This window comes from Cygnus atratus, chromosome 2 (assembly GCF_013377495.2).
Source record: "Cygnus atratus isolate AKBS03 ecotype Queensland, Australia chromosome 2, CAtr_DNAZoo_HiC_assembly, whole genome shotgun sequence".
NCBI classification, from domain to species: domain Eukaryota; kingdom Metazoa; phylum Chordata; class Aves; order Anseriformes; family Anatidae; genus Cygnus; species Cygnus atratus.
Window position 1 is genome coordinate 116,014,173 of NC_066363.1, and position 15,047 is coordinate 116,029,219.

General features: G+C 41.2%; 1 protein-coding gene across 9 annotated transcripts in view; it reads left to right on the top strand.

Moving 5' to 3' along the window:
* DTNA (dystrobrevin alpha) overlaps nucleotides 1-15,047 on the top strand; it is a 221,516-nt gene that overhangs the window by 165,518 nt on the left and 40,951 nt on the right. For 5 of the 9 annotated variants that reach the window (XM_035553143.2, XM_035553137.1, XM_035553142.2 and 2 more), the window contains 4 exons: nucleotides 213-318; nucleotides 2,873-3,039; nucleotides 5,453-5,577; nucleotides 10,839-10,919. In XM_035553143.2, the coding sequence (XP_035409036.1) occupies nucleotides 213-318; nucleotides 2,873-3,039; nucleotides 5,453-5,577; nucleotides 10,839-10,919 (479 nt within the window). Of the gene's footprint in view, nucleotides 1-212; nucleotides 319-2,872; nucleotides 3,040-5,452; nucleotides 5,578-10,838; nucleotides 10,920-12,342; nucleotides 12,460-12,798; nucleotides 12,889-15,047 lie in introns of those variants that run through there. The other 4 variants (XM_035553139.2, XM_035553138.2, XM_050708673.1 and 1 more) reach the window with 2 other exon arrangements.

Sequence of the window (15,047 nt, forward strand, 5' to 3'; positions counted from 1 at the left end):
TTATATATAGTATATACAGTATATATATTGTAACTTCTAGAAATAGCCCATAAGTTCTTTGCTAGTATCAATTGTTCTTTTTAGTAAACCAAGGCTACAAGTAAACAGTGTTTGAAGTCTGTTCCCAAGTGTTTCTGTAAGTACAAGATAAATTCATTTTGATATCTCTGATTACTGATTCTTTGTGCATGTTTGTTTTCTTATTTGAGCAGAAAAAAGTCACATTAAACACTTTCTTGGATACTCTCATGTCTGATCCCCCACCACAGTGTCTAGTGTGGTTACCACTTCTTCATCGGCTGGCAAATGTTGAAAATGGTAAGTAAGAGCTGTTGCCACCAAAAAAAAAAGAGTTACAGGAGTAACCTTGTGTGTGTGATGATTCTCTCACTCTATGGGTGATTTTGTAGGAGCTGCTGTACTGGGTTCATTGATTCCATGTGCTATTTTTACAGTCACTGGTAAAATATTTAAAGAATCCTGTTGGTCTTTCAGCCAGGAACGTGGCATAATTTTTGCTATGCTTGGGAAATTATCTTGATCATGTCCGCTCCTCCTGTGCTCTGGATAAGCAGAGTGACAGGACTTGATCCATTCACATACTCCAAGACCATAGCTTATATTAGCTATGACATACGGCAGTAGCGAAGGAACAGCTTGGCAGTTTCCGTTCATGCAATATTCTTGGCAAGAGAAGGCCAGTGCAGTAGAAAACACCAACCAAAAGGTTGAAGGATCTCCTCCTAAGCCTACGCAGTTGGACAATATACTTTGAAAAGCAGCGAGGATGATCCAGATTCATACTTATCTTTTGCTTGTGTGGAGTATGGGGATTAACTGTGAGGTGTCTCTTTCTTCTCAAGGGTTTTCTTTCCCCAAAATGAGTAGGTTACAGACATTAAAACAGGAAGGGACTATAAAGATCAGCTAATTTGATTATTGTGTGGTGCACTTTGTATGTCTCTGGATAGTAACATTTTTCAGACTTTCAACTCCTTGAGCACCTTGGGAAAAGTTCCCAGACTCACAATTGTGGAGTCCTTCAGCCAAACCCTTCATACACAATTTATGTAGGACACAGACAGTGTTGTCACACTGAATGTACAAGGGCAGAGCTGGAAAACCTGTACGTCTCATTTCAGTGTGTGAGCAAATTGCACCCTACAAACTCTGTACAGCTCCTCATGTACTTCTGGAGGGTGTCTCAGCTCCAAAACAGCCTGCTTCTGCTGTCCAGAAAGACCAACACTGCCAATATTAATTAGAAAAAAAAAAAGTCAAGACAAGAAATGCCTGTCTTGTTTAGCTGTACTTGTTCTTAATGTGGCATTTCTTGCTCATGATCATCAGGAGGCAATGATGCTGACAAGCATTATTCCAGTACTGTAAATCTAAAACAAGAGGAAGGTTATAAAAAATAAAATGAAATGAAATGAAATGAAATGAAATTAAAATAAAATAAATAAAAATATTGCTTTTGGACTATAAATAGATTTTTTTAAATAATTTTCCAGCCCAATATTTTGCCTCTGGGGCTGCTGTGTAAGGGGCTTGTTGGATATTCCTGTGTTGTTGCTTCTTTGAAGGTTTACTCCAGCATAACTGAAGCTGGCAGAATGCAGGGAAAAAGAAGTGGGACGCAGGAGGCAGAACATATCATATATACTCACATATTTATAATGTATTTCCTACAAGTAAATGAGTCTTGAGAAAGTGGGGGCGGCTAGCCATTTTTTTTATGATAACAGGAGAAAGAGGATTTTGTATGTGTTTTTATACTAAATCCCCATTCCACTTAAAGGCACAAGGGGGGGTGAGTTGACATCTCCAAGTCCTCCTTGGCTACAGAGCCAGCTGTCCACCCCACCTTCCTCCAGCTTTTGTCACCCAGCATTTTCCTCAAGCCCTTGCCATCCATCCCTGTTCCTCACCAGCTTTGCACTGTTTCCCAGCGTAGAGCACAAAGCCTTCCTGCTGTGAAATTCTGGCAAGGAATTAAAATCCCGACACACTCAGACTGATCCAAATCCTCCCAGACTGAACCTAACGAGAGAAGAGCAGAAGGTGTCTGGGAAGAAGGAGCTGTGCAGTACCCTGTGGTAAATGTGACACATGGTACAGTAAGGGGAGAGGAACAGAGATAGCAGCAGTGTGAGGAAGGAGGTTCCAAATGTCATGGCTGGTGCCTTAGCGTGCTCAGTGACTTGAATCCCCATCGCTGCCTGCTTCTGAGAGGAACAGAGAACAGGGGAAGGGACCGAGCTGGTCCCTTCAATGGCCAGATTTCCAAACTAGGGCATCCAATGCCAAATGTATAACTCCCTATATAGGTACGTAAAAGTCATCAGCTGTACAGATGAGACAGAGGTAATTAAGGACAATTTATGCCCAAGGACATTTTTGTGTTTCGTATAACCAGACAGTAAGTCTTTTTCTCTGACTTTTTCTCTGGGGCACGTTGCTTTACCTCCTAACAGCACAGCAAAACTTTTGGCCTCCCCCAGCAATACAGCTTAAGGATGCAGGGGATTTTCCCATTTTCTCACATTTCTTCTATGGGGTATTCTTTCAGATGCCATCTGAATGCATTTTCTGCTGCTGTGAGCAGGAGGTGCATGCATCTGTCCAAAAGTGATCAAGGGTTTGGGGCTCGATGTGTCAGGTGTTGTCTGTGGCTCAGGACAGATTCATGGAGGGCTAGACAAGTTTCTGTGGGTAGCTCTCCATGGGTCAAAGCTACAGACAGCATCTTACACTGCAGACAGCTGCAAACAAAGAGGGGATTTGCCCTTTTGTTCAGGACTTTGTCCGTCAGCTTTTCCTTGGGGTTCCTCTGCTTTGGGTTAAAGCTCGGCGTCTCTCTCCTGCGCAGTCTTCCACCCCGTCGAGTGTTCCTACTGCCACAGCGAGAGCATGATGGGGTTTCGCTACCGCTGCCAGCAGTGTCACAATTACCAGCTCTGTCAGGACTGCTTCTGGAGAGGCCATGCCAGCGGTTCCCACAGCAACCAGCACCAAATGAAAGAGTACACGTCATGGGTAAGGGGAGGCTCGCGCCTCGCCGCGGGCAGCTTTGCCCCTCCGGTGGGAGCTCCCGGCAAGGGGTGGCTGCCAGCCGGGCTGCCGGCGGGGAGCAGCCACCCTTGTCTGGGAAGCTGCACCCTTGGGAGCTGGTGGGAGAGCGCGGAGGTGGGAATGGTCTTTTCGGAGCGTGGATTTGGGGTGCCCGTGAAGGTCCGTGCTGCAGGGCAGCGCAGCGCCAGAGGGCTCGGAGCAGAGCGCCAGCCGCACAGTAAGTCCTCCCCTGCCCAAGGGACTCGTCCTTGGCTGTTTCTGTTTGAAATGCTGTTGGCTGCCTGTAAGTGATGAGTACTTAACGCTCGTTCATCAATATTTTCAGTCAAGTGGCTGCAGCATATGCGTAGCATTTGGGATGGTCCTGGCACAGTAGATTTGAGTGTGGTCGCAGACTTAGATCCTTGGTAGTGCTTGCTTACTGTGGAGAAAAACACACTTCAACCTTTTCATTGCTAAACAAAGTAATTCAGCACTTTTACTGAGCTGGCAGAGAAGTATCAGCAGCTGCATTAATGTTCTCAAAAGGACATCAGGTCTGGGGGCTACGCTCTCCATTGCTGGAGCAAAGTCCTAAGAGAAGCCCTTAGTCACTGAACATCCCCATCCTTCAGGGTGAAAATCCAGAGACCAGCAGAGAAATCCTAACTGATCTTGAATACCAAAAAAAAAAAAGTATAATTGTTATAAAAAAGAAAATTATGTGCGTAGCAACAGCTCACATACATACAGTGCTTCCTGTGTATTTTTTAACAAAGCTCTGAAACTTGACACTTTAAAAATAGCTGTCTTTCTGCCGGTGGAGCAGGCAAGGGTTAAATTTGATGTGATTTGCTCTGTATGCCAGTCACATGGCCCTGCACTGCCTCAGAGCAGATCTGGGTCTGTAAATGTTTTTGTGGGACCTAATTGCTGCTTGTTGCATAGACACAATGACTTGAGCTTAGTCTCTGAATAGGAGAGTGCCTGCTACCTAGCTCTGACTCCACTAATAGCAATCTGTGCTATAAAATCATTCTTGGCTGTAGCAAGGGAGCTGTAATTATAGGCAGGAAATCATTTTAAAACTTAAGATTTCTGCTCAACTGAAGACAAAACGTGACTACGTGCCTAGTGGCTTCAGATGTCTCATCGTCAGAAACAAATGTTTTCCTTCAAGTCTGAAATTGCCTTTCTATAGCGTTCATTAGCACTCATTCAAAACAGGTTAGCATTATCCATAATGCATCTATACTGAGCTCCACATGCAGATTAAAGGTGTTCATATACACAGTGGAGTTGAAATGATCTGAATTCAGTGTGAAATTGCATTTACAATACGAGAGAAAAAGCCTGAACTTTACCTATTTAGGTGGGAATTCTGTAATTTAAATATTTCATTATTATCTTGATTACAGTAATAACTTTATGTGGGATGTGTGCGCACAAGTACAATACCACTCCTGCTAAGTTCTAAAAGCATTTTTAAATTTCAGCATACAGAGCTCTGTTTTGGGGGGAGGAGACAGTGTAAGGATCATCAGCCCCTGGTCTGAATGGCAGAGAAGCTGAAGCACAGAGACACAAATTGGATTCCCTGAAAATCTTTCACAAAGTCTAAAAGAGATTCTACATCTCCAAGCCCATCTTTGCAAAAGTGTTCAACTGCGAAGAGTGCCCAAACAAAATTGGAAAGCAGAAGACTTTTTTTTTTAGACTCGTGTTGTTTGAACACTGGTGGGATTTGGGGGCAGAAAAGCATGCTTTTCCTGCAAAGCCTCTCGGTGTTTCAGTGGGTGCAATTCTGGCCATGTTTGTGTCTGAAATTTCCCGGGCCCCAGTACATTCCCCGGTGCAGCAGGGGCTGCAGCAGCCACAGGAGCAGAAGAGGAGTTTTATAGCAACAGGGTGTGGAGCTGAGGAGGGAAGCACTGCAAGGAGAAAGAGAGAAGCTAGCAGCTCTGTATCTGGCCCTCAGCTAGGAAGTTAATGGGGTCTTGTAGAGTGTATCTATATGGACAGGCATAAACAGATTTGTTCTGCTCGCGACCCCAGCTGGTGAGGCACAAGCCAGCTCCAGCCTGGGGCAGCCACCTTTGTACTGCCCTACCTTCAGCATTACCTGAGCACAGCACTGTAGGAACCCATGGGGATTGCACCTGTCCATATAGATATACCCCCAAATAGCCTACTCTAAAGGCAGCTGAAGGTAAGAGCAATCTGTCCTCCGATCTAAACGGTCTTTGGCTTGCCATACTCTCGGGGTGGGAAGGGCCGGGGGGGATGTCAGCCATACCAATGTAAGCAGTAGAGCTTCCTGTTGTTTTGTGCGTCCTGCAGCAGAAACAGTATGCACCTTACTCGTCCACATTACCTCTACCTTCCTTGTTCCTCCCAGAAATCACCTGCTAAGAAGCTAACTAATGCACTTAGCAAGTCTTTAAGCTGTGCTTCCAGCCGTGAACCTTTGCACCCAATGTTCCCTGACCAGCCTGAAAAACCTCTAAACCTGGCTCATATTGTGTAAGTATCTGTGTGCTGTAGAGAAAGTAAGCTTTGTTGTGGGAGTTGCATACACCTAGCGTAGATGCTATACCTCCGAACAAAACAGGAGGCAGCTGTGGCATTACCAAATTCACTGCATCTCCAGTGCATCTGCTGATAGAGATGTTTAGTGTAAAAATGTGCTTCTGGTGTGACTGCACTTGAAAGTCAGTGAAGTATGTACGTAACATGGGACACAATGTTGATATATCCTTGTTCTCCTCAGAAGTAGGGAAGAGATATCCATGCAATTTCTTATAGTTTCAGCACTTTGGGATGTGTTTATGCTTAGAACATTAGTTTTGTCATCTACAGACACCGGACATCAGTGTGTCACAGGTATTGACAAGAGGCACTAGAGACAAGTAAAGTCTGACCAATTTTGTTGAAATAAGTATCAGACTTGTCACTGACCTCAGGAGAGCTGTGACTTCACCTGACCCCGAAGACTAGCTGTGTGAGTCTGCATAAGTTGTGTCTTTAATTGCCAAGTCACTTGAGAGGGGCCTATTATCTTTACCTTTTTGTACCTTGAGAAATTATTTTTGGTGTAGTAGTTTGTGTCATTACTTTTTCTCTGCAGGAATCAAGAAACTTGAAGCAGAGAGAAAATGTATATTTACAGGGTGGGAAGTCATCACTTTGGACTTTTTTTTCTCAAGGGTATCCACCGTCCATATTGGCAGTTGCTCAGATTTTCTCATTCATGAGTTTGTTTTATCTTTGCTTCTTGGGTCCTAAAAAAAAATTTTAAAGTTATATTTTGTAAATAATTCAAGAAGCCAAGACATTGATTAGAAGAACGCCAAGAAAGCCACAAGAAATTAATGTGGAAAAATTGTTCCAAAAATATGGTCTTTAAAGTGTTTCTCTTTAGAATGTTCTGCTGTATCTATTAAGAAAGGATCTCTCTTAACCACCTTCTTAGGGGCCCTGAGTGAAGCACTTCAGGCAGCAGCCGTTATGATTGTATTTGCATACTGCATGTCTGTGTTAATGGCTACTGAAACTATTCCAATCAGTAATTATTACATGCATTTACATTAGTCACTACCGAATGCTTTTTATGTAGGATCTATAAGGGTAAGCGCGTGCTGGCCGTTGTGGGCTGTGTGGCACGCTGAAAGTTCATCTAACCTACCTGACATTCGAAGGATAAATCATGCTGATGGTCTTCCTCGAGTGGTTATAGCAATTTTCCAAGGCATAAAAGCACACTCTGCTTTTCAGACTGGAGGCTCCTGGGGTGGATATGTTGTGCCAAGCTGCTGTTGCATTCAGCTGTCGCTTAAAACCTGTGCACCTCCTTACAGAGGAGCTTGTTCTTTGGAGTGCACCAGCCAGGGGTGGATTTGCTGATTTGCTACCACGCTGCCCTGCGTAGTGTAAAACCCAGCTCCGCTGGGTGGATTTTGGCCACGCTTAAGGGAAATGGAAGGACAGGGACATGGAACTGAAACAGAAGCCTCTGCTCCCTGGTGGCTGGAGGCCCTCCGAGGCCTCGGGATACATCAGAAGCAAGCAGGTGGTAAAAGCTGGGCTACTGTGAGGGGATCGAGTGCATTTAGGCAAGGCAAGAAAAAGAGAAGGCACCGTAACTGAGTAGGATCCATTCCAAATCTTTGCTGTGAAATTAACACCTTCCTTCTTCGTAGCTCTATAGACATAATTTAGAGTGATTGGATGTGAGAATGAGCCACCATCCATTTTGTTTTATGATAGGGTTTCTCTTTATCCGTAGATTGGCAATATAACTATATTGGCTATAATGGGATGTGAGTGAAAAACGTGTAAGTTGTGGAGGCAGCATGATCTACGGAATAATTCACATAAATTAACTGAGGGGAAAGAGATGCCACAGTACCTCATTGAGTACTTCTATCTTCTTGCCAATGTGATTTTTATTTTTAAACGTAATGGAAGTTGAGAGAAACAGCTCTGGGCGAGAATCCAGGCAAAAAGGTTTTTATACATGCATTTAATGGAAGAATTCTGGCAACAAAACCATATCCTTTTTTTAGTAGTTTTTTCCTTAAATGAGGACAAATAGTCTCTGCATTACTATACTGCCTTTGCTTTTCATTGTTCTTACACTTTTGAGTGGTATCAGATAGAAAGATTGGAGGATTTTTCTGTTTTACTGGTGTGACACAAAATTTTCAATTAAATTAAAAACACATCTCTGACTTACCTAGAGAGGTAGTCATCAATGTGTAGTTAATCTGACAGAGGAACTTCTGAGGGGTTATTTTGTCTTTCTGTACATAAGATTGGCAACAACAAAGACACACCAGACTGCAGAGACGTGGCATGGCCAGAGCATCACAGAGGGATTTTCAAAGGCGTTCTGCTCTGGCCTGACTTCATTTCCGTCTACGTTAGTGGGATTTTTTGACACTGGCATGAAGATTTTAGGCCAGCATGGAACACTTTGGAAAATTCCTGTTATTTAATTTGATTTATTACTGTGGGTATGTGTTATGCTATAGCACACATTTCTTACATAGCATATTTAGATAGTGTTGTTTTAAGTGTTTTCTTCCTCCTTGAGGACAGTTGATTGGGTATCAACAGTTCATGTTTATCAGAAAGCTTAATGACTCACTTTCAGAAGTTTAGAAATAACCTCTGAATGATAGACGTTTACAGTCAATAGATAAGAGTTTGCTTTGCTTTGTCATAAAGTCTGCTGTTCTTATTTTATCACATCACACAACTCTATAGGTGTGTTTGAACATCCATTTAATATTCATGTTAAACCTGAGGAATGTGACAGTGGGCATCAACCTTAAAAAAATTTGACTTGGGAAAGCTCAAATTAGTTTTAATTAGTTTTAATAGTTTCTTGATACAAGAATTGACAAAAAAATGCTAAGCACAAAACTTTAGCCAAGCCTTGGAGTTTGTAGACATTTGTACACAAGAGTAACTCTGCATACATAAACATCATCAGTGCCCTATTATGTGTAGAGACTCTCACAATTTTTGCAGAATCAGGATCATAAGAGTAGAGTTTGTCCAACGCTGTACTCAGACCACATATGTTGTATACTGACAATTTAATTAATTATGTCTTTTCCATTTCATTTTGGCTGCAAAAGAGATACTTGGTGAGTATTTTTCTTCTTTAGTACACTTGTTGGAGGAAAATAGCTTGAAAAATGTCTATGATCTCATCGCTACCAATCCCTGACTTTTTATCAGCAACCAAATCCATAATTGTCTGTGTACGCAGAGACATACTAAAAGGAGAGAGCTCTTCAGGGGTGTTAAAAACTTTCCCTTCCACACACCTTTTGATATAGAACTTAGGAAAGACATGAACCTGAAGTACATAAGTGGTGATTTGCTGGAATTCATAGGTGCAGCATACCCACTGGGCAAAACAGAGCCCAAGCTCTGCCAAGAGGACACTCTCCCTGTCTCCTTCCTCGGGAGAACATTAGCCTCTCCTCCCTTCTCCTTTGGTGTCTAGGACTGCACAGCCCAGGATTGGACTCATCTTCAGAAATCCTGGCTTCTGCCCAGTTAGTGTTTGAAGGTGTTCACTGGACAGTGGTTGCATTGTGAATAGAAAAAAAAAGCAGCACAGCAGTAGTCACATGCGGTTGGTATGAACTGTTGCTCCTAAATAATTACCAGCCAACAAATCACCAGTTGCTTACTCATTAAATAAGATTAGCTTCCAAGTATTCTCTCAAAGTTTATTTTCAAATCTCTATTTCAAGACTCATACTGCAATGACCTTTCCATTATCGTAAAAGTGGTTTGGCTCCAATTTTGGCCTCATCCCAGCTCTTTCTAGCTTTGATGAAGCAGTCCACAAAAAATAATATTAAGCACTTTTCCATCCAGCAATCAATACACAGAGCAAAAAGTGGTGTTTCTCAAATTTATGACTGACCAGATCTGCAGTTTTTCATGTGGGTCTGCAGGCACAGGCTAAAAGTGTGTTTTCATATAAATATGGAAAATCCTGCATCTTTCTATACCCTGATTTTAACTTCTTTAAAATCAGCGTGGTGGTTTCATGCTGAGAAATCCATTTGGATTTGCCAAAGAAGACATTTTTGCTTGTTTCCTAACAGTAACAGAATAAGAAAGAAAATGTATACTAATCAGTCACTTCTGTGCTGAACTGGCTTTCCTCATTTCTTACAAAGAGTTTGAATGACCAATTGTCTTGTGCAATTAGAGCACAGTGAACTTTTTGCAGATGGCTACTATATTTTGGTTTGCACATATGCAAAATTGAGAAGACAAGACAGATCTTCCACAGAGCTTAAAGGGTATATTAAACACCTTGAAACCTACGCAGTTTGCAGTCTGTATTATGTATGGCTTCAGGTTCTGCTCAGATTTAAAAACCCTGTGATTTCAGTATTTTATTTTTCGTTTTTTCCAAAGTGTCCATATTTTTCTCCCAGTGTTGCATAAGAAGTCCATTAAGAAGGGAAACTTTCGCTTTGATGGATATGGAAGCAAATATTATGCACAAAATGTTTTTTAAGACTAGACAATAAAAGAAAGGAGAGGAAATAATCCTTCTCATTTCATTTTTAGTAAGAGCAGGAAATAAAAAATGTAATAATAAACCCATTATTATTAATGGGACCTTTTAAACTAGATACTTACTTGAAATTTTGATTTGGGGGGTGATATCCCAGTTGAAAAGCTTTGCAGTTAAAGCAGTTTTGTACTGCATGTATTCTATGGGACACAGAGGGGTATGGGGACACTGTGGTCACTGTGTGGATATGGTAGCATGGAGCTCAGCACCAGGGATAAATTTGTGAAAAGCTGTGCAATTTATTGGCAATGCAGACCTCCATGCTGCCACAGCTAACCTGCTACCAGTGCTCAACCTAGCAGGTTGAACACAGCAACTGCACCACAGACTACCAGCCTCTGGAAAGAAAAAAAAATTGCAGAGTAATTATTTTGCCAAAGCAGGAAAAAAATCACCTGAGTTCCTTAAAATTCACCTCAAAGCACACAAAAGCATTATTTCCTTTCAGACCTAAGCAACAGTATATTTTTATCAATTTCTGGTTAAAAACACAGCATCTTTAATTTGGAGCCATCACTACTTAAAGCAGAAGATGCCAGCAGTAATGTTACTTTAAACAAAAAAAATTACTTAATTCTCTGCAAATGCTGTTGCTGATGGATGGTGTGGTGTTGTGTTTGGGGTTTTTTTGTACAACATTAATAGAGCTGGATTTTTTGCTTTCTTCTAGGCCCCCCCGACCTGTAACCAGCATGAATGACACACTCTTCTCCCACTCTGTTCCCTCAGGAAGTCCTTTTGCAAACAGAAGGTGAGTTGCTATCCTAATTTATGTTAAATGACTGTATGAGGGTGGTAGAGATTTTTAGAGATTTTAACTCCCCCTCCCAGAAAAAAAAAATAAAAAATTAACAGACATGAACAGAGAAATGCCTTGGTTACTTTGGACTGATACCCTGATATCCAGATGGCAAGTTTGAGTAAGGGCATCCCAAACTCCTCAAAACAGAGCACAGAGCTTCAGTTCTTATTTGTACCCCTAAGTCCTACTAAACGTGCTCAAATGCTACCTAGACATCCACTGATAGGGGCTGAAAATGATCTATATAAGCCATTTTGTAGATGTTGCAGCACTGTGGGAATAGAAACTGGGACATGCCATTGCCAGTAGGGAATGTCTGCTTCATATTGCAAGGTGTGATATGAACAAAGGGAAAATGTGTTTATACTCACAAGGTAGCAAGGCACCCTTCCTCCTGTTAAACCATTCAGATTTTCTTTAAAGGTTACAAGTCTTGGAATATGGTGACCTGTCAACAAACAAAACAGAAAAGAGTGGTCAGAAACATTAATCCCAAAGAAAAGGTGCTTGCAGCTGAGCATGTACATTTTGGCTCAGTATTTTGGCTCACATGGCCAAAATATGTGTGTAACACTTGCTGGCTGTTTCACCCGATCTATGTAAGCCCACCAGTGTACATAGATGAGAAGGTGGCAGGAAAATAACTTCTTGCTATACTGGGGAAGAGTGATATGTCTTCCTTGGGTGCATTTTATTGCTTGGTCCTTGCTGTATTTGGCAGTGCTTCAGTGTTCCCAAATAACCAAACACAACCTCTGGGTATGCATGGCTACCTTTTTTAACACTGAAAACAAATCCTCAATGTACAACACTGAAATGTCAGAGTAAAGATGTTTTGCTACTGCTTTGATTTATGAACTTTGGTACTGGGAGCTATAAACTGTAAACTCCCATTGTTATCTTAGTGCAAGTGCTGCTGGGTACAGCATTTCTGAAATGCCTTTTGAGAGCCAGCCCCAGGGCAGCCCCCAAGACAAGATCTGCTGCCTGTACACACAGTGAAACTGCAAATGCAAATTCATTTCTACAGTTGGAGCGTATGGGATTTTATGTGCTGGGACAAGGCATAACAATCTATTTGTGGCCTCTCCAAGACAGGTCTTTAAGAGCAATGCTCTTTTTGAGTATAGCTGTTGCTTCCCTTTGTGCCCAAGGAGTCCCCGTGCTCATTCAACAGCAGTGTGCTTTGCCATGTAGGTTGAGAACCTGCAGGAATAATTGCAGCCCTATTTACTGGGCTACTTGGATTTTTTGGAGTACAAATAATTCCTGATAATTTTACTTTTGTCCCCATTGGTAATTCAGCTGACTGTCTAACTGTCAGGATTAAATGTAGATAATCCCTGGGCCATTAGAATTCCTTTCCTCCTAGAGGGAGAACTGATTGATGGAGAATCCTCTGAAGGCAGGAGACAGAACTCCACAACCATAGGTACCCGGACTAAGTGCATACTTTGACATCCTTATACAACAAAAGTTTCCATGATGCAGAACTAACCAGTTCTGGCTCTTTTAGAGCTAACAGTACCCTGATATGTAAAACGATTCTGTATAATAAAAGCTATTGTAACTTTTGTTTCATTGCACTAACAGGATTTTTAAGAGCTTCACAGCTTATTCTCATGTCTATTCTCAACTCTTATAAATTTAAATTGCATCTTGTTATTAAAAAAACAAAACAAAAAAAAACAACTTACAAGCCATAAAGTCATTGTTCTTTCTAAGTAGTTGTAAATCACATTTATTGTAATGAATCCACTCTGAACACGATACTCTCTGCGCATACTTTTTGGGGTATTAACAAGGTTTCATTGTTTGAATCATTCAGGTTACTTGGGGGTATAAATGTAGCCAGTCCTGTGGCTGATGAGCATTCTCTTATAAAGCTGTATGTAAATCAGCTTCACAACAACTCACGGTCAGTATGAGAGCACTAACCCACTAATTGCCATAGTTCTGTAGCTCAAGCACTAAATCATTAGCAATTCTGCTAAATTACTAAAGATACTCTTTAAGGAAAGCTCTGGCGGGCTAGAGGATTTGTGTGGCTCTAATTAGTCTTTTGATTAGACTTCCTGCTGGCTGTGGGCTTTGCCAACTTTTCTTGCTTGTGCACAGCACAAATCTTTCATTTTACCTTTTCACATAGGATTAATATTACGCATCTGGAGGAAGTTGGAAACATTGTTTTTGAAAACCAAAAAATGGCACCTCTATGTTTTCATCTTCAGCGCATGGCTTCCCGGTTGCATTCTTGACAGAGGCATGAAAGAGGCTCGCACAAGAGTCTGGAAACGATTCCCAGTCTCACGGCCAGCCTGCCCTCCCTTTTCCACGGCTCTTGATGCTGGTGGTTGCTAGTCTGCAGTTAGTGTCACTTGCCAATAACCTTCCCGAAACCACTTTGCTTTGCTTCTCAAAATGGCCACAGAAAAGGCAGATCTAAACTCTTCTGTAGCTAACGAAGACCTAGCATTTACTTAGAGAGCTCCAGATGTGACCAGTGCCTCTGGCTGATGCACTCTTCTCTCAGCACTCTCTTTCGTCTTAGTGACCTGCAGGAGGAGACGAATTCATTCTGCATAAAATATACACTGCTGGATAAGAGCAGTTCCACTTTTTTTTTCTTCCTTTTTTACCATGGAGTGTAATGACCTTTCTTTTTTTCGTCTTTGATTAGTCCATGAGCATTAGCTATAATTCAGTAAGAAAGTACTGAGACCAAGGTACTTTTCTCCTAAATGCCAAGTCCTTCAATCTGTATTAGACTAATAACAATATCTTCATTCATTTTTGTAGGTTTTACTATTATTATTGCCCTGAGGAAATCAGGCCTCATTAGTGGAAGCCCATCCTCTCATACATCAGAGAAACAGACTTTGACAGCCTTGTTTGCAATTCTGCTGATTTTATATTAAATGCTCGGTGATTCACATTATGCTAAGAATTGTATAAACTCAGGGTAAAATTTCTAGCTGAATGTAATCAAGAGTAAAAGCTCTGCTGGCTGTGTTTTCACTGCAGACAACTTATTAAAGGTTACTTTAATGTGTGTTGCAATCTAGTTCATAGGTTTCAGATAGTTTTACAGAAAGTTTTTATGTAATTAGAATGTTTATGCAGAAGAGAATTGGCACAGACTGTCATTTGTAGCATTCCCATGGTACTTATTAAGATAGTTTTGTTCACATAGGGGCCTTACCATTCACAACCAGTTTCTTCCTGTAGCAGGAAGTGCTGAATTCAGCACATCGAGTCATCCTGCTGCTGGAAGTGAACATGGTGTCATAAGTACAGCAAAGCACTGTCTTCTTTTCTGGATTCATGGGTGAAACAGGGAAATGAACTAGGAAGAGGAAGAATCTTATTAAGAAAAAGATCTTTAATAACTAGTAAATATCATGAGTTGTGGGGAACAGCTGGAAGGAGATTGAACATGATATGTTATTTGCAGTTTAATTGAGTCTGAAGCACCAGTTTTGGGTGGATATGCAATTATTACAAAGCTCAAAGGAAGTCAGATTTAGGCTTTCCTCAAGATGCTTCTTAGTTTCTTCAAACCACTTCAGAATGACAGTCCCTTTAAAATTCATGCTTACGTAGTTTGAGCCATCATGTCCATAAATGAGCTTTAATGAGAAGTTTGGCATAACAATTACAAACACCTTTCTTTAAAATATATATAGTGTGCAAATTAGTATCAACAATATACTGTGCTCAGCTGGCTCCTTTATTCCTGTCTGTACAGCTCAAGAACAAATTAAAAGTACTCATATTAGAAAAGAAGTAACAAAAAATCACTGATCTTTTCCCAAATACCAAATCACAGCCATTTGTTGTGATGACAGCTAATATGCAATTAAAACCACAAGTCCTGATTTGTTTTTACTGGAGCTAATATTCAGTTTTTAATCTCACATTTATTTTTCTGATCTCTGATTACCTAGAGGGCAGCAGAACAAGGGAATGTTGCTGTAGAGTAGGCATTGCCCTTGTAAACCCAATGAACTGGATGTGTTATGCCAAAACAAGTTAATTGAGCATTATAGAAACTTCTGTCTAGTCAAGAAGAATAAC